Genomic DNA, 21,635 nt, shown 5'->3' with positions numbered 1-21,635 from the left:
TGGGAGGGTATTCTGTCCTCATGCAAAACAATTGAAGCAGAAACCATCCAAAACCTGACAAATTCAATGGACGAGAGAGTTCAGAAGCTCCTTTCGAACAAGGGGTCCTATGTGAAAATGTAACATCACCTAGAATAAAGTTTTGAGTTGAAAACTGTTTGATTTCAGTTTCTAACAACCTGCTAATGCTTATAATTTCAAAAATGACCATTTTTTTGGTCTTTATTAAAATGAAAAGGTTGATCGAAAAGTTTGGGGGATCTAAGAGTGTGGCAACCCAGTAGTCATGATTACTTCGAATTCTGACAATATGAGGGTCATGCTGCAGGTAGTGCAGCAAGAAGGCACTTATGTGTCTTGCGCATCTCGGAGCCCCAAAATTATTTTCCGGGCTAGATGCAGCTAAAAATTATTTTTAATTTTAAATCTGGTGAAGCTTATTATAGATGGCCTAATAGGATCAGTGCTGCACACTGCTACAAAGCCCAAATTATTTTCCAGTCAAGATACAGATAAACATGATTAGTAATTTGAAAGCTTAAAACGGTTGGTAGGGTGATTTTAACCAATCATCAAGCTTTTACTCTCCCCAGGATGACACAGGGGTAGAAAAGTCGTTTCGGATCCATGATTTGTTCATCTTTATGAACGTGAGTCTGTCTACATTATCAGTGGAGAGCCGCGTGCGCTTATCTGTCAGCACACCACCAGCAGCGCTGAACACACGTTCAGACAGAACGCTGGCTGCGGGGCATGACAAGATCTCCAAGGCGTAAGTGGCTAGCTCCGGCCATTTATCCAGATTGGAAGCCCAAAAAGAGCAAGGGTCCAGTGACACAGTCGTGGCTTCAATGTTTACTTGGAGATACTCCTGTACCATCGTCTCTAGGCGTTGACTATGTGTCAGACTTCTTGTCTCCTGTGGCCTTGCAAAGGATGGGCTAAAAAAGTGGTGAAATGATTCCGCAAAATTGATGTTACCAGCAGATACTGTGGTTCTGTTACGGTTTGAGTGCTGAACACTTGACGGTCCCACGGTTGGCAAGTTGGAACTGTGAGATTCACTACGTGCACCACTGGTATTTTGTGGAAAAGCACATGTAAGATTCTGCAACAGTCTCTGCTGATACTCCTGCATGCGTGCATCCCTTTCTATGGCAGGAATAATTTCTGCAAATTTACTTTTGTACCGGGGATCTAACAGTGTGGCAACCCAGTAGTCAGGATTATTTCTAATTCTCACAATTCGAGGGTCATGTTGCAGGTAGTGCAGCAAGAAGGCACTCATGTGTGTTGCGCATCCAGGAGCACCAAGTCCCTGTTGTGTTGGTGGCGAGGTAACAATCATGCTTCCTTCCTCTGTCCTCTCCCCCCAACCTCGCACAACAGAAATGTGATCAAGGTCTCCCTCATCTGATGAGTCTTCCATCAGTTCGTCCTCCACTTCTTCCTGGGCTCCTGCACCTTCCTCACTAGTTTGGCTGCTACCATGCGCCCTGGTAAAATCATCTCCCCCACCCTCACATGCCTGCCGCCTTGGTGCTGCCGACCGTCTGGACCTTGCAGATGTTAGCCCTTCCGCATACAACTCCTCCTCCTCTACTTCCTCCACCTCCTCTTGTGCCACCACCTGACTCCGAATTCTGTTTAACATGTGCTCCAGCATGTAAATCACCGGAATAGTCATGCTGATAATGGCATCGTCAGCACTAAACATCTTCGTCGCCATTTCAAAACTGTGCAGAAGGGTGCATAGGTCCCTGATCTGAGACCACTCCTCCAGCGTGATTTGCCCCACCTCTGAATCTCGTTGGCCCAGGCTATACGTCAGAACGTATTGCACCAGGGCTTGTCGGTGCTGCCACAGTCGCTGCAACATGTGCAGAGTTGAATTCCACCGGGTAGGCACATCGCATTTTAGCCGGTGAAGTGGCAGGCCCAACGACTTCTGTAGAGATGTAAGTCGCTGAGCTGCGGGATGCGAACGGCGGAAGTGAGCACACAGCGACCGTGCCCTCTGCAGAAGGCCATCTAGTCTGGGATAGTGGGCTACAAATTGCTGGACAACCAGGTTCAACACGTGAGCCATACAAGGCACGTGTGTGACATTGCCCCGGCGAAGGGCCGCACCCAGGTTTGCAGCATTGTCGCACACGGCCTTCCCTGGTTTCAGGTCCAGTGGAGACAACCATTCATGAAATTGGTTCTCCAGAGCTGACCACAACTCCTCAGCTGTGTGACTCACATTTCCCAGACATTTCAATGTAAAAACCGCCTGATGACGTTGAGCCCTACTGCCAGCATAGTAAGGAGGTGTGCAGGATCCCTTCTGCGCAGTTAGAAAGCTTGTGGCATGACCAGACAGGCTTTGGGTGCAGGTGGAAGACCGAGAGGAGGTTGAGGAGGCAGAAGCAGTGGAGGAACTTTGACATAAAGAGGATTGACGCACAACTCGTGGGGACGGCAAGACTTGGACAGCAGCCCCTTGTCCTGCTGTCACCATAGTTACCCAGTGCCCGGTCAGCGACATGTAACGCCCCTGTCCATGCCTACTCGTCCAAGTGTCTGTGGTGAAATGCACCCTGTCACACACAGAGTTTCTCAAAGAAGCGGTGATGTTGTGTGCGACATGCTGGTGGAGCGCAGGCACACCTTTCTTTGAGAAGTAGTGCCGACTGGGCATCTGGTACTGGGGCACTGCGACGGACATAAGGTCTCGAAAATCCTCTGTGTCCACCAGGCGGAAAGGCAGCATTTCTGTAGCCAAGAGCTTGCAGATGGGTGAAATTCAACCTCTCAGCTTTCTCATGGCTAGGAGGAAATGGTCTTTTACTTGTCCACATCTGAGGGACCGAGGGCTGGCTGTTGTGCTTAGACGGGGTTGATAAGGGTGTCCCCGGCAAACTGCCGGTCTGTGAGGAAGATGCAGGCGGACATGTTAGGTTGCCTTGATCCAAAGGTGGTGCTATCGATGTCGGACAGCGCTCAAGACCAGCTGGTGTTACCACCTCCAAAGAAAATGATGACCTGCCAATCACGCTGGCTGTTGCGGGTAAAGAGGTGGCAGGTCTGCGCCCCAAAACAGGTGTGACTGCTGTCCCCCCAGTCACAGAGGATGAAGAGGCCGCGGATGCACAAGATATGGCAGACGGTGGTTGGCCCGGCCGGCTAGGCCGCATTGTAGCACACTGAGCTTCCCACTGCAACTTATGCTTCATGTCCATGTGCCAGTTCATGCATGAAGTACTCAAACTATGTATTTTTTGGCCTCTACTTAGCTTTTGCTGACAAATGTTACAGATAACACGAGTTGGGTCATCTTTATCGATCTGAAAAAATGCCCAGGCTATGCAAGGCTTAGCACCCATGCGACCTGAAGAGCCACCACGACTTGTGGTGAGAGGCAGAGTTGTGTTTGAGGATGCAGTTGTTGACGTGCTTCCAGTACTACGTCTCTGTCCAGGAAGGCGCAACCTGACCTCGTCGTCACTAGCATCTTCCTCCACCTCCTCTGCTGACCTCATCTCTTGGCTGACTGTGGGTTGACAGTAAGTGAGATCTCCGACCTCATCATCATCACCCTGTGCGTTATCACACCCGTCGTCCTCAGAGCCAACCTGTTCCTGCCCTGACAAAAAACTAAAGTTGTCGCTCCAATCAGGTATTTGAGTCTTATCGTCTTCCTCATTGTCTCCACCAACAGGAGTTACAGTTTGGGAATGAGGGTCTACATTATGGTCAGAACCTTCTGCGTCTGGTCCTGGATCCGACTCATAAAGATTCTGGGCATCAGTGCAGATCATTTCCTCGTCTGGATTCACAGAAGCGCTGGAGTCGACCTCTGATTCCCAGGCTATAGTATGAGTAAACAGCTCTGCAGACTCAACCATCTGTTCTACCTCATACTCAGACGGGCAGCTGGAGATTTGGGAGCTGTGAGGAAGCAAGTGCGATTTGGGTGACACCTTTGAGGACTGGAGTATTTGTGATGTTGAAGTTGATGTGGAGGAGAGCCCACTTAAAGGAGCACTTGATATCCGTTGAAGCACCTGCTGTTTTTGTGCCTCATCTGGAATTTGTAGCGATTGGCGTGGCCGTAAGAAAGGGATCTTATCACATTGTCCGCTAAAAGAAGTAGACATTTTAGTTTGGCTGGAAGATGGTCTTTCTTCTGCACCTACCCCACGGACACAACCTTTTTTCCCCTTCCCAACACGCCTATTCCCCTTTCCACCAGCAGCAGGCCTTTTTCCACTCATTTTGGTGGTTAACTAATTCACAACTCTGGAGTTCTTTGCACAAAAAAACAATGGATGGTAACCGAGCAGAGCTGAGTGGCCAAACTGTGGTATTAGGCCAAAACTATTGGCTGGGTTAGATGCAGAAAAAAATTATTTTTAATTTGCAACCTGATGGAGGTCAGTATAGATGGACTAATAGACCAAGTCCCACACACCGCTAGAAGCCCAAATATTTTTTCAGAGCTAGATGCAGAAAATTTTTTTATTCAATTTGCAACCTGATGGAGGTCAGTATAGATGGACTAATAGACCAAGTCCCACACACTGCTAGAAGCCCAAATATTTTTTCAGAGTTAGATGCAGAAAAAAATTATTTTTAATTTGCAACCTGATGGAGGTCAGTATAGATGGACTAATAGACCAAGTCCCACACACCGCTAGAAGCCCAAATATTTTTTCAGAGCTAGATGCAGAAAAAAATTATATTCAATTTGCAACCTGCTGGAGGTCAGTATAGAAGGACTAATAGAACAAGTCCCACACGCTGCTAGAAGCCCAAATATTTTTTCAGAGCTAAATGAAGAAAAAAATTATTTTTAATTTGCAACCTGATGGAGGTCAGTATAGATGGACTAATAGACCAAGTCCCACACACTGCTAGAAGCCCAAATATTTTTTCAGAGCTAGATGCAGAAAAAAATTATTTTTAATTTGCAACCTGATGGAGGTCAGTATAGATGGACTAATAGAACAAGTCCCACACGCTGCTAGAAGCCCAAATATTTTTTCAGAGATAAATGAAGAAAAAAATTATTTTTAATTTGCAACCTGATGGAGGTCAGTATAGATGGACTAATAGACCAAGTCCCACACACTGCTAGAAGCCCAAATATTTTTTCAGAGCTAGATGCAGAAAAAAATTATTTTTAATTTGCAACCTGATGGAGGTCAGTATAGATGGACTAATAGACCAAGTCCCACACACCGCTAGAAGCCCAAATATTTTTTCAGAGCTAGATGCAGAAAAAAATTATATTCAGTTTGCAACCTGATGGAGGTCAGTATAGATGGACTAATAGAATGATGCTATGCCCAAAAGATTTTACTTCACTAGGTGCAGTAAAAAAATTGGTATTCTATACACAGGTGGTATATCTTGCAACACAGATAGGCTACTCCACTGACTAACACACTCTGCAATAGGCCAAAAAGGATTAGCTTTGCTAGATTCAGCCAAATGCTGTGAAAAAAACTTGCACAGCACTGGCACAGACCTGCCTGGCAAAAACTGATAGGAACTGATGTAACCTAGTCCTGAAAAGGACTCCAATTACAATTAGTCTTTACTCCCACAATCTATCTATTTAAGAGCACAGACCAGCTTGATAAAAGTCGTAGGAAATGCTGTAACCTAGTCCTTAAAAGGACTGCAATCACAACTATTCCCTACTCCCAAGCTATCTGTAGATTTGTGCGAAAATTGGCTTGAAATTAACAAGGTATAGCGCACACAGCAACAGCGGTGCCGTCTAACACGCAGCTGCAGCAGTGAGAAAATGGTGGCGACGGGGAAAATGGCTTGGTCTTATAGGGCAAGGACATGTGACATACACTGCCAATCACACATGCCCTTGCTTGTGTGAAAAAAAGCACTTCGCTCCGTGTGTGCGCTGCTGATAGGCTGACAGATTGCACCTCCCCACTGCAAATGCGGGAAAGAGAAAAAAAAATGGAGATCTTCATTGTTCCTGCAGAGATCCATCCCCTGCCCCTCCCCCCACCCCGCTGTACACTCAAACTGCGTATTAACATTAATTTTCATCATTGCTGAGAAAAAATCCAGTTATGATTTTGGTGCACGAACAGTTATCGAACATAACCTCGAACAGCCGAATTTTTCTCAAATTGTTCGTGTTCGCCGACCGGCTCGAACACCGCCCAAAACAGCTCGAATTTGAGATTGGCGAACAGTTCGAGTAGAACAGCGCTCATCTCTAGTCTCTAATTCATCATTTGCATATTTTTTTAAGCCACTTTTGTTTTTTTGTGTTATGCTCCTTGTTGCTGTTTTTTTTGTACAAAATTTTTCAAAATGGAGTGCGTGCTTCATGAATTCAAAATACAAAATGCCTTTTTTTATGCCCCGTTTTTTGAGTTTTTAGCACAAAAAGTCCCACATTTTGCAAAATTACGCTTACAAAAAAAAAAACCTTACGTACATAAATCAACTCCAGATGAAGACTGGAGTACATTTGTGCCCAAATTTGGAACTTTTTAAAATTCACATTTGAGGAACCAGACTAAAATATATGTAAAATCCTCAATGACATAAAAATCTGAAAGCTAGCTAAACAACAAAAGACAACTTTAAAAAAAGGTGAAAACTGATGATTTTGTTGCAAATCAATAAGTCACTAATTGAGAGGTATTCATGTCGAAAAACTGGCGAAAATGCTATAATGAAGCTGACCATATGTCCATATTTGAATCCAGCAAACACATTAGGAGTTCTTGTGACCTTCCAGCATTAATAGTGGAAAATGCAAATTTTTGCATCTGCTGGATGCACAAATACAGGGGGTGAAATAAGTATTGAACACATCACCAATTTTCTAAGTAAATATATTTCTAAAGTTGCTATTGTCCTGAAATTCTCACCAGATGTTGGTAACAACCCATCCACAGGCAAAGAAATCAAACCATAGATGTCCATGAATTAAGTTATGTGTAATAATGAGAAATGACACAGTCAAAAAGTATTGAACACGCTTACTGAAATTTATTTAATACTTCGTATAAAAACCTTTGTTGGTGATGACAGCTTCAAGACGCCTCATGTATGGAGAAACTGGTCGCATGCATTGCTCAAGTGTTATTTTGGCCCATTCTTCCACACAAACACTCTTCAAATCCTGAAGGTCTGATGGGCTCATTCTATGAACTCTGAGCATTAGTTTTTTCCATAAATTTTCTATTGCATTCGGGTCAGGTGATTGGCTAGGACATTCTATCAGCTTTATTTTCTTTTTCTGAAACCAATTGAGAGTTTCATTGGCTGTGTGTTTGGGATCATTGTCTTGCTGAAATGCCCACCCTCGTTTCATCTTCATCATCCTGGTAGATGGCAGCAGATTTTTAATCAAGAATGTCTCAGTACATTTGTCCATTCATCCTTCCTTCAATTATATGAAGTTTGCCATTGCCTTATGCTGAAAAACAGCCCCACACCATGATGATCCCACCACCAAACTTCACTCTTGGATTGATATTTTTGGGGTGATATGCGGTGCCTCTTGGCCACCAAACATGGTGTGTATTATGACATCCAAAGAGTTCAATTTGGTCTCATCTGACCAGACTATATTCTCCCAGTATTTCACTTGAACATGCTTTTTGTTCATCAATGGAGTCTTGCGTGGTGAGCGTGCATACTGGCCATAGAGATTGAGTGCATTACTTATTGTTTTCTTTGAAACAATTGTACCTGCTGATTCCAGGTCTTTCTGTAGCTCTTCACAGGTAGCCCTTGGCTCTTGGACAACATTTTCGATAATTCTTTTCACTCCTCTGTCTGAAATCTTGCAGGGAGCAACTGGTCATGTCCGGTTTATGGTGAAATTATGTTCTTTCCACTTCTAGATTATGACCCCAACAGTGCTTAAAAGTTTAGAAAATTTTCTGTAACCAATGCCATCAGTATGTTTTGCAATAATAAGGTTGCGAAGGTCTTGAGACAACTCACTGGTTTTACCCATCATGAGATGTTTCTTGTGTGGAACCTTAGTAATGAGACATCATTTTATAGGCCATCAGTTGGACCCACTGATATTATTTTTCACTAAGAGGCAGGATTGCTTTCTAATTACGGATAGATTTCGGCTGGTGTCATGGCTTTTTGCACCTCTCTTTCTTCATGTGTTCAATACTTTTTCCCTGTATCATTTCTCATTATTACACATTACTTCCTTTATGGACATCTATGAGTTGATTTCTTTGCCTGTGTGGATTGGATTAGTTGTTACTGGCATCTGGTGAGAATTTCATGTCAATAGCACCATTAGAAATATATTTACTTACAAAATTGGTGACATGTTCAATACTTATTTCACCCTCTGTATAAGGAAAAGGGAAGATTGCATATTTTGGAATATACTTTTTCAATTCTTTCTGCTCATGGAGTTAAGCATTGTTAAAGTTGTCTAGCTAGATTGACCCTTTCCCCTTTAGGGCAACAAGCATATGCGCCTAAACATTCCAAGTATACATATGTATGAGTGAGATGGGGGAGATAGCTCTTGGCTTTGGTATTTGGCATCATTTAATGAAAGGATTGTCCTCTATCTGAAGAAAATACAATAATGAGCCAATTATCACATGGGGAAGATAATTATTATGGGCACTGTACAGAATAATATCCATCCAGTTCAGTATACATTGATTTTCCTCTACAGCCGTGGCACTACATCTTGCTCACCAGTGGTGGACAATTGAGGACGTTGTTAGGACATCAAACCCTTCCCGGGAAGGTCTTCAGCAGGTAAGAGCCTTATCATAATCTACAAATAAGTGTTATATTTCCTCTTCAAGAAGTTGTTTGGTTTAAAATGCATATATTTTTACATAATTCCTTATGCAATGGGGAGGCTGAGTTATTTAAGGATTTCTTTTTTCAGGACCTTCATCTATAATAATAATAATCTTTTTATTTATATAGTGCTAACATATTCCACAGCGCTTTACAATTCAGACATATTATCGGCACTGTCCCCACTGGGGCTCACAATCTATATTCCATATCAGTATGTCTTTGGAGTGTGGGAGGAAACTGGAGGACCTGGAGGAAACCCATGCAATCATGGGGAGAACTTACAAACTCCTTGCAGATGTTGTCCTTGGTGGGATTTGAACCCAGGACCCCAGCTCTGCAAGGCTGCCGCGCTAACCACTGAGCCACCATGCTGTCCCATCTATAAGGAGTGGACCGGCCATTACACATTGAATGGAGCTGTGTGCAGTGCAGCTCTATTCCATATGTTTACATCCGGCCACCGCCACAGCTTCTAATAGCTGATCAGTGGAGTTGTCCGAACCTTACTGATCAGATATTGATGACCTCTCCCATGGTCATTAATATATTTTGATTGGACAACTCCTCTAATAAATAATTAAAAAAATTGTTGCCATTATTGTAAAATAACAAAAGCAACCATAACCCCCTAAACTCTCCATCATTGATCTACTGATTGACTGCAGCGGTCATGTGCTGGCCCCTTATAAACAAAGACTGGGAGCACGGCAGGAAGATTATCGCTTGATCACTGCAGGAGAGATTAGGGGAGTAGGCTAGTTTTTGCTATTTTACCATAGTAGCCATTTTTTTTTTAATTCTTAATTTCTTCTAAACCAATTTAATTTTCCCTCTCTCCAAGGTGAAGCACTTGAAAAGATAAATCCTGACAAATACGACATTATATTCACACTTGATGTATTTTATTTGCAGGTCAGGTCTCTGGGAGAAAGAATTGTTTTATACGTGCTAAATCGAATTATATATCGAAAGAAAGAAATGGAGAGGAATGAGGTTCCTTTCTTGTGTCACAGCAGCTCAGACTATGCCAAGATTTTATGGAGGAAGGGGGAAGCAATTGGATTCTATTCTGTGAAGCCTTCTGGTTAGTGTCTTCATTTTCAGGTGGAATACCAATATTATGTGTATTATTAGCATTTGCATCATAAGTTCACCTGTGGAATTTACTACTAAAGTGATCTGTGACACCTCACAATGAGTATGAGATCACTCTAAACTAGACCTGGGCGAAGTGCGGCTCACGGGCCTATCCGCATCCTTGATATACAGTTTGCGGTGAATACATTGGTGGAGGACGGCGCAGCCAGCTCTATCTTCCACCAATTAGTGTGTGATGTAGCAGACACGATTACGTCATTTCATCGCATCTGTGCATTGCGGAGAGTCAGTGCATCGTAGAGAGCAGAGTGCCGGTGGAACAGGAGCGGAGTGAGCATGTGTTTTTTTTTTTTTTTTTTTTTTTATGTGTATGGGATATTTGTATGTATATAGGAGGCTGTTTGGGGTTCATACTGTATATAAGAGGGATCATGCTGTATATAAGAGGCTATATGGGGCTCAGGCTGTGTGGTGCTCATACTGTAGAGGCTATGTGGTGCTCATACTGTATGTAAGAGGCTATGTGGGGGCTCATGCTGTATATAAGAGGCTATGTGGTGCTCAGGCTGTATATTGGATGCTATGTGGGGCTCATACTGTATATAAAAGGCTATGTTGGGGCTCATACTGTATATAAGAGGCTATGTAGGGGCTCATGCTGTATAATAGTTTATGTGGGGCTCAGGCTGTATATAAGAGGATATGTGGGGCTCATACTGTATATAAGAGGCTATGTGGGGGCTCATACTGTATATAAGAGGCTATGTGGGGGCTCATTCTGTATATAAGAGTCTATGTGGGGCTCAGTTGTATATCAGAGGCTATGTGGGGCTCATACTATATATAAGAGTCTATGTGGGGATTATACTGTATATAAGGCTATGTGGGGCTCAGGCTGTATATAAGAGGTTTTGTGGGGCTCACACTGTATATAAGGGTCTATGTGAAGGCTCATGCTGTATGTAAGAGGCTATGTGGGGCACATGGTGTATGTAAGAGGCTATGTGGGGCACATGGTGTATGTAAGAGGCTATGTGGGGCACATGCTGTATATAAGAGGCTATGTGGGGCTCATGCTTTATATTGGAGGCTATGTGGGACCCATGCTGTGTATAGGAGGCTATGTCGGGCTCATACTGTATATAGGAGGCTATGTGGGGCTCACACTGTATATATAGAGGCTATGTAGGGGCTCATACTGTATATAGGGAGACTGGAGGCTTATGCTGTATATAGGGAGACTATGTGGGGGCTCATACTGTAGATAGGAAGCTATGTGGGGGTTCATATTGTATATAGGAGTCTATGTGGGGGCTCATACTGTAAATAGGAGGCTATGTGGGGGCTCTTACAGTATATAGGGGGCTGTGTGTGGGCTCTTACGGTATACAGGAGTCTGGGTGCGGGCTCATACAGTTTATAGGGGGATATCAGCATACTTACTTCTGCTCATTATTAAGTCATACAAATAATATTAATATAAAATAATTATGATGAATATGTTACTATTAATATTGAGTAGAATTAATTTCAACCTATTGGTTCGGCCCTCCACAACAGTCACGGTCTCTCATGTGGCTCCTCTGGAAAATGAATTGCCCACACCTGCTCTAAACAATGACGGCACTAGTCTACCCTATAGGATTGCCTCAACTGGACAGCCCCTGCTTAAATCAAAGCCACATTCTGCTGCTTATACTAATCAGCTCTCAAATGATTGTATCGGTGGTTGTGGGCTAAAGGGCTGCATTTCTCAAAATGAAAAAAAAAAAATTAATAAAATATATATATATATTATATATGTAATAGATATGCCACTTTTTGCTAATTGCATCCTTTTAACTTAATCTTTAAACATTGCATACAAGGACTTTGCTGGAGGGGCCCTTCTGATAAAACGTCTGTATTGCAGAGATGCCACACAAAGCCGCTTTTTTCTATTTTGCAGTAGTGTAAGTGTCTTTTTAGTATTAAAATGTGTTTAACTAAAAATGGGTTATAAATAATAGTGTCTTCTAATAGATGCGAGTCCTATACGAGTTCCCTTTAATTTTCTGTATTTTTGTGGTTCATTTCTCAGGAAGTATGTGCGCAGCGTATCTGACGCAAAACTACACCCTCCCTGTCCTGGACACCATGTTTGTTAGGAAGAGATATCGTGGTAAAGACTTTGCACTACAAATGCTTGAAGATTTTGTAGACTGTTTTACAGAAGACTCTCTCGGACTGAGGTATCCTCTGTCATCTGTAATGTACGCAGGTAACGAGCTGCTAATTACTATAACGTCTCCACTTCAGACATCACATGCTCTCTGTGGAAATTACTTTTCTACTTTGTCTGTTTTTGTCATTTTGTAATTTATGAGCCATTAAACCTGTTGCCTTCACTTTTGCGGCTTATTCAAGGGCTGCAAGAAAAATAGCAGTAAGCACAAGTCAGGGCCAACTGAGCAACTGCTGGTGATTAACATTATATTGATACCTTTCCTGCTGTTACTTGCTGATCAGAGACATTGCTAGATTCTGAGAACAATTCAGTCCTTAAAGAGGACCTATCACCAATCTGTGACAAGAAAACAATGGGCAGCGGCAGATTGGTGATTCTTGCAATTAACATCTATTAAAAAGGACCTGTCACATGCTCAAACAAAGTTAAATGCATTGTAAAAATCTCTCAGCTCCCCTGTTTCTGCCATTTTTTTTCCATTTTGTGCTGCGTTGCTCTATTGCAAAAATATTCACATTTCTTGGTCTTGAAGTTCAGTATGTGAAATCTCTGCTTGTAGCGCAACTGGGCATTTCTTCACAGTCTTCTCTGTGGACGTGTGTTGTCACACCTCCCAGCCAATCACAACCCAGCCATCCCGAGTCTTTTCCAGGGACGAGCACTTTCACCCTCCTTCCCAGGCGGTGCGAGACTGCTAGATCAGCTGCCGAGCTGTGATTGGCAGCGTCTTCTAGGGCAGGTTGAACGTGCACGCCACAGAGAAGATTGCGAAGAAAAGCCCAGTTGCACTAAAGCCGAGATTTCACATACTGCGCTCCAGGAGAAAAAAATGTGAATATCTCTGCAATGGAGTGATGCATAACAAAACAGAAAAAAGCGGCAGTATCAGGAGAGCTCAGGGATTTTTACAAAGTATTTGACTCAATATTTTGAGCAAGTGACAGATCCTCTTTTATAAAATATGCTAAGAAAAATCCTGGCAAGCGTCATTAATGCTTCCCCAAAGGATTTGACCTTCTGGAAAAAAATCGGGTCCGAACTTCCGGGTTGAGGGATCATGGCATGTACAGTCTTGGCCAAAAGTATTGAGACTGACGCAAATTTTGGTTTTCACAATGTTTGCTGCTTCAGTGTTTTTAGATCTTTTAAGGCTACATTCACACATCTGTGCGAGAGTTACCATCCAAGAGAAACGATCACCCCAGTTGCTTCCGTTTTTTTTCCTCATTTGTTTTTTTTTATTGCGGCAGGTAGACTGTAAACTTTTTTTCATCCATTGACGCTCAACAATTGATCAGTTAAAAACACGAAACTCAAATGTAACTTTGAAGTACAAAGTACTGTATGTCTTCAATGCGTAAGATGTTTTACATGGATAACAATAGACTTTAATGGATGAATTGACCCGCAAAACAGATGAGAATAGGCTATGCTCCGAGTCTCACGGACTGGAGGCACCAAACTGTTTTTAAAACTGGATTAATTAACCCTACAACGCATACCTGGGGCCTCGCAGGCCCGCCCTGTTAATTGTTTTCTATTTTCTGCAAGATTTCTTTAGTTAGAATTTTGAAACTCTAGGTATTCCTCAGGTATATAGTTGTTTGTCATTTCCAGTTGGTCATTTATTTATTATTTGCACACGGGCCTAAAAGGCCCCAGGTATGTGAAAGTGTAGATTTTTATGGTCATGCGTTCTAGGGTTAAACTTTATGGGTCAATGTGTTGTCTGAGAAAAAAGTGAGCAGCTCTAGCACGTGTCACATGGATGTGCGAATATAGCTTTCGTCAGATGTTTCTATGGTTGCTAAAGTACAATTATCAGCATTTCATAAGTTTTATGTTTTATTGACAAATACATCAATTTATGTAAAGACTCAACATTTTCAGTTTATTTTTCAAGACTTCTGCAATTCTGCCTGGCAGCTGGATATCAACTTTTAGGCCAAATCCTGACTGATGACAACCCATTCTTGTCTAATCAGTCTTTGGAATTTATTATAATTTCTATCTTTTGGTTTCTCCACCTGCTTTTTGAGGGTTCACCACAGGATCTCAATGAGAGTGGGGATTTTCCTGACCATGGACCCAAAATTTCAATACTTTGTTTCGCGAGCCATGTAATTAACACTTTTGCCTTGTGACATGATCTCCATCAGCAATGTTCATCACCAAATTGCTCCTGGATTGTTGGGAGAAGTTGCTCTTGAAGGATTGTTAAATAATTCTATATTCATGGCAGTGTTCTTAGGCAAAATTGTGAGTGAGCCCAGTCTCTCGGATGAAAAGCAACGACACACATGAATGGTCTAAGGATTGGGGTGGACATACCATTGGTGCAACCTATGCAACCACACACACATGGGCTCAAAACTTCTACCTCCAAAGCAGGTGGAATTGTGCATTATGATGTTGACTTATTGGACTGTAAAAGGCCCAAGTATTGTTCTTGCACATGGGCCCTCTTCTGTCTGTGTCCGCCAGTGCTCAGGATGCTTTACTGTTGGCTTGTCACAGGACTCATGGTACCGCTCACCTTTTCTTCTCCGGACAGTCATTCTTCCGCATGTGTCCCAAAGAGTCTAGCAGGAGTTCCATCAGAGAAATTAACTTCACCCAGTCCTCTGCAGTCCAATGCCTGTACATCCTGCAAAGTTATTTTCTCTGTTGAAGCTCCCTTCAGTTTTTGCATAAATTTGATGTAATTGTCACTAAAAGCTTAAAAACATGTGAAATACTGATAATTATATTTTAGTAACCATAGAATCATCTGACTAAAACATCTAAAAACACTGAAGTAGCAAACTTTGTGAAAACCAAATATGTGTCAGTCTCAAAACATTTGGTCACGACTGCATAGTAACAATTCATAATAGATAAACACACACACACATATATATGAGCAGCCAGGCCCCTATTTTTGTCTTATCAGCTACAAAGATGCTCTTATCCTGTGTAAGTCATTGCACTTGCTGTCCACCACTTTACAATACACTATAAATGTCTCACTCTCGCCCGCCAAGCTCTCCACAGTGCTGCACCTTCCTACATCTCCTCCCTCATCTCTACCACCACCTTACCTGTTCTCTCTGTTGTGCCACTGTTCTTAGACTAACAGCCTCCATAATCCAAACCTCGTACTCCCGAACTCCAGTTCTTTTCTCTGTGTAAACAAGTTGCGCTACTCAAGTTATTCCCAACAGACGCCCTTCCAGGCCCTGTGAGGCTACGTTCCCAATACAAGCTTTTGTTGAGTTTTTGATGTTGCAGAATTTCTGCACCTATTATTTAAATTAGGTTACTTGCAGTTTTTCATTGCGTTTTTGTATGCAGTTTTTTAACATGCATCTTTATTGCATTTTTGGAACTGCGTTATTTGTTTCTTTTTGGTGTGTCATGTTTTAAATAAAGCTGCTTTGTTTTTGATACTTCTTAGTATTTGGCTTTGACAAAACTTTATTGACATGGCTGTTGGATATGGGATTTCATGAACCTTAAAAGCAGCCATATTCTCCAGTAAACCTCAAACCTAATAAGTACACAGACGAGTTTGCATGTCAAAATGGCCACAGCTTTATTTAAATCACAGGATGAAAACAACCATAGTAGGAGTCAGGTGAAGTGATAGGCCACAGGGATTACCGGATACTGTTATATCCCAGCTGTCCGACATACCTCACCAGGCCGGACAGCCATAAAGACGTTCCATACCACATCTTTCAGGCTGGCTTTCATAGCCGAGTCTGTTCACCACCATGAGATCATCCTTTATTTAGAACAAATTAGTCCACCGTAACTTGCCTGCAACTTCCACCTGACTCCTAAACCCTAGATGTGACAGTTCATATAAAAGACAAATAGCCATATGTGACTCTTTCTTCTTATCCAAATCAGTGGTGTAAACATATAAACTAGATCCCCTGCGTACAACAAATCAAGGGGCTTACACACTGCCAATCTCTGACTCTGGAAGAGTCATCCTACTCAGGAGAGCCATCATGCTCAGGAGAGGAAAAACCCCTGTGGAGGAAACATCTAGAAAACCATGACTGAAGGATTGCCCTTCCCTTGGGCTTAAAAGGTTTTATCTAATTTCAGATGTTTATATACATGATAGAATCGGACATGGATCAAGATATATGACATGAAATGGAACACATACAATAATATATACGTAAACATACAAGTAAAGCTAAAATAAACAATTGTATAAATACTTGTAACAGGGCGGGAGGGAAAATGTTTTCGCAAGCTCTTCAGGGACCAGAAAGAAAGAGCATATAGATAAGACAAGAATTCCATCTCCTGATAAACTCCCCTCCTCCCAGTAAGCACCAGGCACACGCCATATGCTCCTCCCTACTATGCAGGACCCCCCTTGCTAAAACACAGCTATGCAAAACAAACCTGCAGGCGTCCTTGATGGGACTGCCCATCCCTTTTCAGTCATGTTTCCCCGTTAGGGGGGGAGTCTTACTTAGGTGCAGATTACATGCATTTCTGATGCGTTTCCGCCACAGAAACGTATTTAAAACGAGTGTGCGTTTTTTAGCTGCGGAAGTTCCACACCTAATGCAAGTCTATAGTGAAATTCCGGATAGAAAACTAAGCATATCTGAAAGAAAACTTCACATGTTGCGGATTTGAAACACGCACCACAGTTCAGTTTATGCTGTGTTAAAAAGAAGCACAGAGGACATGAGATTTCTATAAATCCCATCCACTTTGATGATTCTGTAAGTTTTTGATGCAGTAAAAATATGCAGTGTGAAAAATTTACCAAAAGCTCATTGTGGGAACGTAGCCTAATAGTATTTTTTTATCATAACCTGTAAAAAGTTATGTAGATTTTTTTTTGTTTTAGAAAAAGTTCCAATAGTATGGGTGTATATTGTTTCTACTTTTTTCTACTTTTTTCTACCATATGCATATTGCCTCTTTTAATACTTTCTGTTTTTAGCCTGCAAACAGTATATAGACAAGTACCCTGGAGACCAAGAGCTGCTTTGGGAAGTTGAAGGAGTTGGTCATTGGTTCCAGAGAACTCTTATCACAAGTATTATAAGGAAGGAATCACAGAGATTATTGGGTAAGATACATCTGTAATTCAAGAGAATATCTTCTTACATCAGTGATGTAACTTGATTACATGTACTATGTACATTAACCCCTTTCTGGCCCACGACGTACTACTACGTATCTGTGCCCTGGGCCTTATGGGCCTGATACGTATTAGTACGCCTTGGCGATTTCGCCCGCACACAAGCGGTGCGGGCGAGATCGCCACTGGGTGTCAGCTGATTGTCACTGCTGACACCCGGCGCTATGTGCAGGGAGCGGTCCCTGCACATTAACCCCCGAAATGCTGCGATCGAAATCGATCGCAGCATTCCGGTGGCAAGAGGAGGTAAGCGCGATACTTACCTTTTCTGCCGGCGTCCCGCGGCGTCTGAGTCAGGTCCCGGATGTTGCCATGGTGACCCGATGTCATCATGACAACATCCGGGTCACCATGAGGCAGGAAGTTGCTTTGGTCATGCGCAATGTGCAACCAAAGTAACTTCTCCGTGTGCAGCTCTGACTGGCTGCATAGCACAGGGATGGTTCTGCATTCCTGTGCTATACAGCCAATCAGGCTGCAAAAAGTGAAAGTCCCATAGTGGGACAAAGTGTAAAAGTAATAAAAATGTCAGAAAGTGAAAAAAAAAAATTTAAAAATTAAAAAAAAAAAAAAAAATGAAAATAATAATAATAAAAAAATATATATATATTGTACCCATAAATAAATAATCTTATGAAAAAAATAAAATAAACCAATAAAAGTACACATATTTGGTATCGCCGCGTCCAGAACAACTTGACCTATAAAACTGTCCCACTAGTTAACCCCTTTAGTGTGAACACGGTAAAAAAAAAAAATAAAAAATGAAACATAAAACGATGCTTTATCATCATAGTGCCAAACAAAAAATGGAATAAAACGCGATTAAAAAGACAAATGTAAATAAAAATGGTACCACTGAAAATGTCATCTTGTCCCTCAAAAAACAAGCTGCCATACAGCTCCACCGACCGAAAAATAAAAAAGTTATAGCTCTCAGGATAAAGTGATGCAAAAACAATTCTTTTTTCTATAAAATAGTTTTTATTGTGTAAAAGCACCAAAACATAAGAAAAAATATATAAATGTGGTACCGCTGTAAACCTACTGACCCGAAGAATAAAACTGCCTTATCAATTTTACCACACGCAGAACGGCATAAAAAAAAAAACAACAATTCCTGAATTGTTGTTTTTTGTTTATTCTGCCTTCCAAAAATCAGAATAGAAAGCGATCAAAAAATGTAACGTGCCCGAAAATGATACCAATAAAAACGTCAATTTGTCCCGCAAAAAACAAGCCATCACATGACTCTGTCGGCTGAAATATGGAAAAATCATAGCTCTCAAAATATGGCAATGCAAAAACTAGTCTTTGCAAAAAAAAGGTTTTTTTAGTATGTGACAGCTGTCAATCATAAAAACCCGATATGAGTCTGGCATCACTGTAATTGCACCGACCCGAGGAATAAAGTCGTCTAATCACTTATACTGCACGAGGAACGGTGTAAAAAATAAACTAGGGTTAGGGTTGTGCTAGGGTTAGGGTTGTGCTAGGGTTAGGGTTAGGGTTGTGCTAGGGTTAGGGTTAGGGTTGGGCTAGAGTTAGGGTTGGGCTAGGGTTAGGGTTGGGCTAGGTTTAGGGTTGGGCTAGGGTTAGGGTTGAGCTAGGGTTAGGGTTGAGCTAGGGGTAGGGTTGGGCTATGGGTAGGGTTGGGCTAGGGTTAGGTTTGTCTAAGGTTAGGGTTGTGCTAGGGTTAGGGTTGTGCTAGGATTAGGCTAGGGTTAGGGTTGGGTTAGGGTTAGACTAGGGTTAGGCTAGGGTTAGGGTTAGGCTAGGGTTACAGTTGGGCAAGGGTTGGGCTAAGGTTAGGGTTGGGCTAGGGTTAGGGCTGTGCTAAGGTTAGGGTTGGGGTTGTATTAGGGTTGGGGTTGGGATTTTTAAAGAAGTAAAGAAAAAAAAATGACGACGATTTGGCGACTAATGTTGAGCGCAAGTGCTCGCTACTTGAGTTTGCATCGGGTGCTCGGGTATGCACCGAGTATAGCGGGTGCTCGATTCACATGATCGAGTTTCCGCTCCATATGTTTTTCAGCTGTTATACAGCGAAAAAAAAACTTGCGGGGATTGCCTGCAATGCACGAGCGATCCCGGCATGTTTTTTTTGGGTGTCTAATAACCGTGAAACATTCGGGCGGGGACTCAAGCATGTCAATCGAGCACACACGATACTTGGTGCATACCTGAGTACCCAATGCAAACTCAAGTAGCGAGCACTTGCACTCAAGACTAATGACAACTTATTCAATATGATGACCTAATGTTATCAAATTCTGTGTCGTACCTCTGGGTTCAAAATGTTCACTATACCCCTTGATAAAATCCTTGAGGGGTGTATTTTCCAAAATGGAGTCACTCGGGGGGGGGGATTCCACTATTTAGGCACATCAGGGACTCCCCAAACGCGACATGGCGTCCGCTAATTATTCAAGCAAATTTTACATTCAAAAACTCACAAGTCCTTCTCTTCCGAACCCTGCCGTGCGTCCAAACAGTGGTTTTCCCCCACATATCGGGTATCTGCTTACTCAGGAGAAATTGCCCAACAAATTGCATGGTGCAATTTCTCCTGTTACCCTTATGAAAATGCAAAATTGGAGACTGAAAAACATTTTTGTTGGAAAAATGTGAAAATTTTATTTTTACGGCTCAATGTTATAAACTTCTGTGAAGCACCTGGGGGTTCAAGTTGCTCACCACACACCTAGATAAGTTCCCTGAGGGGTCTAGTTTCCAAAATGGTGTCACTTATGGGGGGTTTCCACTGTTTAGGCACATCAGGGTCTCCCCAAACACAACATGGTGTCCGCTAATTATTCAAGCAAATTTTACATTCAAAAAGTCAAATGGCGCTCCTTCCCTTCCGAACCCTGCCGTGCACCCAAACAATGGTTTTCCCCCACATATGGGGTATCTGCTTACTCAGGAGAAATTGCACAAGAAATTGCATGGTGCAATTTCTCATGTTACCCTTATGAAAATGCAAAATTGGGAGCTGAAAAACATTTTTGTTGGAAAAATGTGAAAATTTTATTTTTATGGCTTAATGTTATAAACTTCTGTGAAGCACCTGGGGGTTTAAGGTGCTCACCACACACCTAGATAAGTTCCCTGAGGGGTCTAGTTTCCAAAATGGTGTCACTTGTGGGGGGTTTCCACTGTTTGGGCACATCAGGGACTCACCAAACGCAACATGGTGTTCGCTAATTATTCAAGTAAATTTTACATTCAAAAAGTCAAATGGTGCTCCTTCCCTTCCGAACCCTGCCGTGCGCCCAAACAGTGGTTTTCCCCCACATATGGGGTATCTGCTTACTCAGGAGAAATTGCACAACAAATTGCATGGTGCAATTTTTCCTTTTACCCTTATGAAAATGCAAAATTGGGGGCTGAAAAACATTTTTGTTGGAAAAATGTGAAAATTTTATTTTTACGGCTCAATGTTATAAACTTCTGTGAATGGTGTCACTTGTGGGGGGTTTCCAATGTTTAGGCACATCAGGGGCTCCCCAAACGCAACATGGTGTCCGCTAATTATTCAAGAAAATTTTACACTCAAAAAGTCAAATGGCGCTCCTTCCCTTCTGAACCCTACTGTGCACCCAAACAGTGGATTTCCCCCACATATGGGGTATCTGCTTACTCAGGAGAAATTGCACAACAAATTGCATGGTGCAATTTTTTCTTTTACCCTTATGAAAATGCAAAATTGGGGGCTGAAAAACATTTTTGTTGGAAAAATGTGAAAATTTTATTTTTATGGCTCAATGTTATAAACTTCTGTGAATGGTGTCACTTGTGGGGGGTTTCCACTGTTTAGGCACATCAGGGGCTCCCCAAACGCAACATGGTGTCCGCTAATTATTCAAGAAAATTTTACACTCAAAAAGTCAAATGGCGCTCCTTCCCTTCTGAACCCTACCGTGCACCCAAACAGTGGTTTTCCCCCACATATGGGGTATCTGCTTACTCAGGAGAAATTGCACAACAAATTGCATGGTGCAATTTCTCATGTTACCCTTATGAAAATGCAAAATTGGGGGCTGAAAAACATTTTTGTTGGAAAAATGTGAAATGTGTGCCCAGTGTTTTTTCCTCACATATAGGATATCTGAGTGCTCAGGGGAAATTGCACAACAAATTTTGGGGTCCATTTTTTTCTGTAAACCCTGCAAAAATAAAAAAAATTGGGTACAAAGTAAAATTTTTGTGAAAAAAGTTAAATGTTCATTTTTTTCTTACACATTCCAAAAATTTCTGTGAAGCACCTGAAGGGTTAATAAACTTCTTGAATGTGGTTTTGAGCACCTTGAGGTGTGC

At 42.1% G+C, this 21,635-nt stretch overlaps 1 protein-coding gene across 4 annotated transcripts in view; it reads left to right on the top strand.

The window, feature by feature from the left end:
• The window catches only part of FAM169A (family with sequence similarity 169 member A), a 165,217-nt gene that overhangs the window by 68,046 nt on the left and 75,536 nt on the right, over positions 1 to 21,635 (top strand). For all 4 annotated transcript variants that reach the window (XM_073679932.1, XM_073679921.1, XM_073679929.1 and 1 more), the window contains 4 exons: positions 8,693 to 8,778; positions 9,742 to 9,913; positions 12,008 to 12,187; positions 17,115 to 17,243. In XM_073679932.1, coding sequence (XP_073536033.1) covers positions 8,693 to 8,778; positions 9,742 to 9,913; positions 12,008 to 12,187; positions 17,115 to 17,243 — 567 coding nt within the window. The remainder of the gene's footprint in view (positions 1 to 8,692; positions 8,779 to 9,741; positions 9,914 to 12,007; positions 12,188 to 17,114; positions 17,244 to 21,635) is intronic.

Source organism: Phyllobates terribilis, unplaced genomic scaffold (genome assembly GCF_046119375.1).
Source record: "Phyllobates terribilis strain yellow unplaced genomic scaffold, ASM4611937v1 Scaffold_1__5_contigs__length_1240528914, whole genome shotgun sequence".
In the NCBI taxonomy this organism is placed as follows: domain Eukaryota; kingdom Metazoa; phylum Chordata; class Amphibia; order Anura; family Dendrobatidae; genus Phyllobates; species Phyllobates terribilis.
This window is presented reverse-complemented; position numbering and strand designations above follow the sequence as displayed.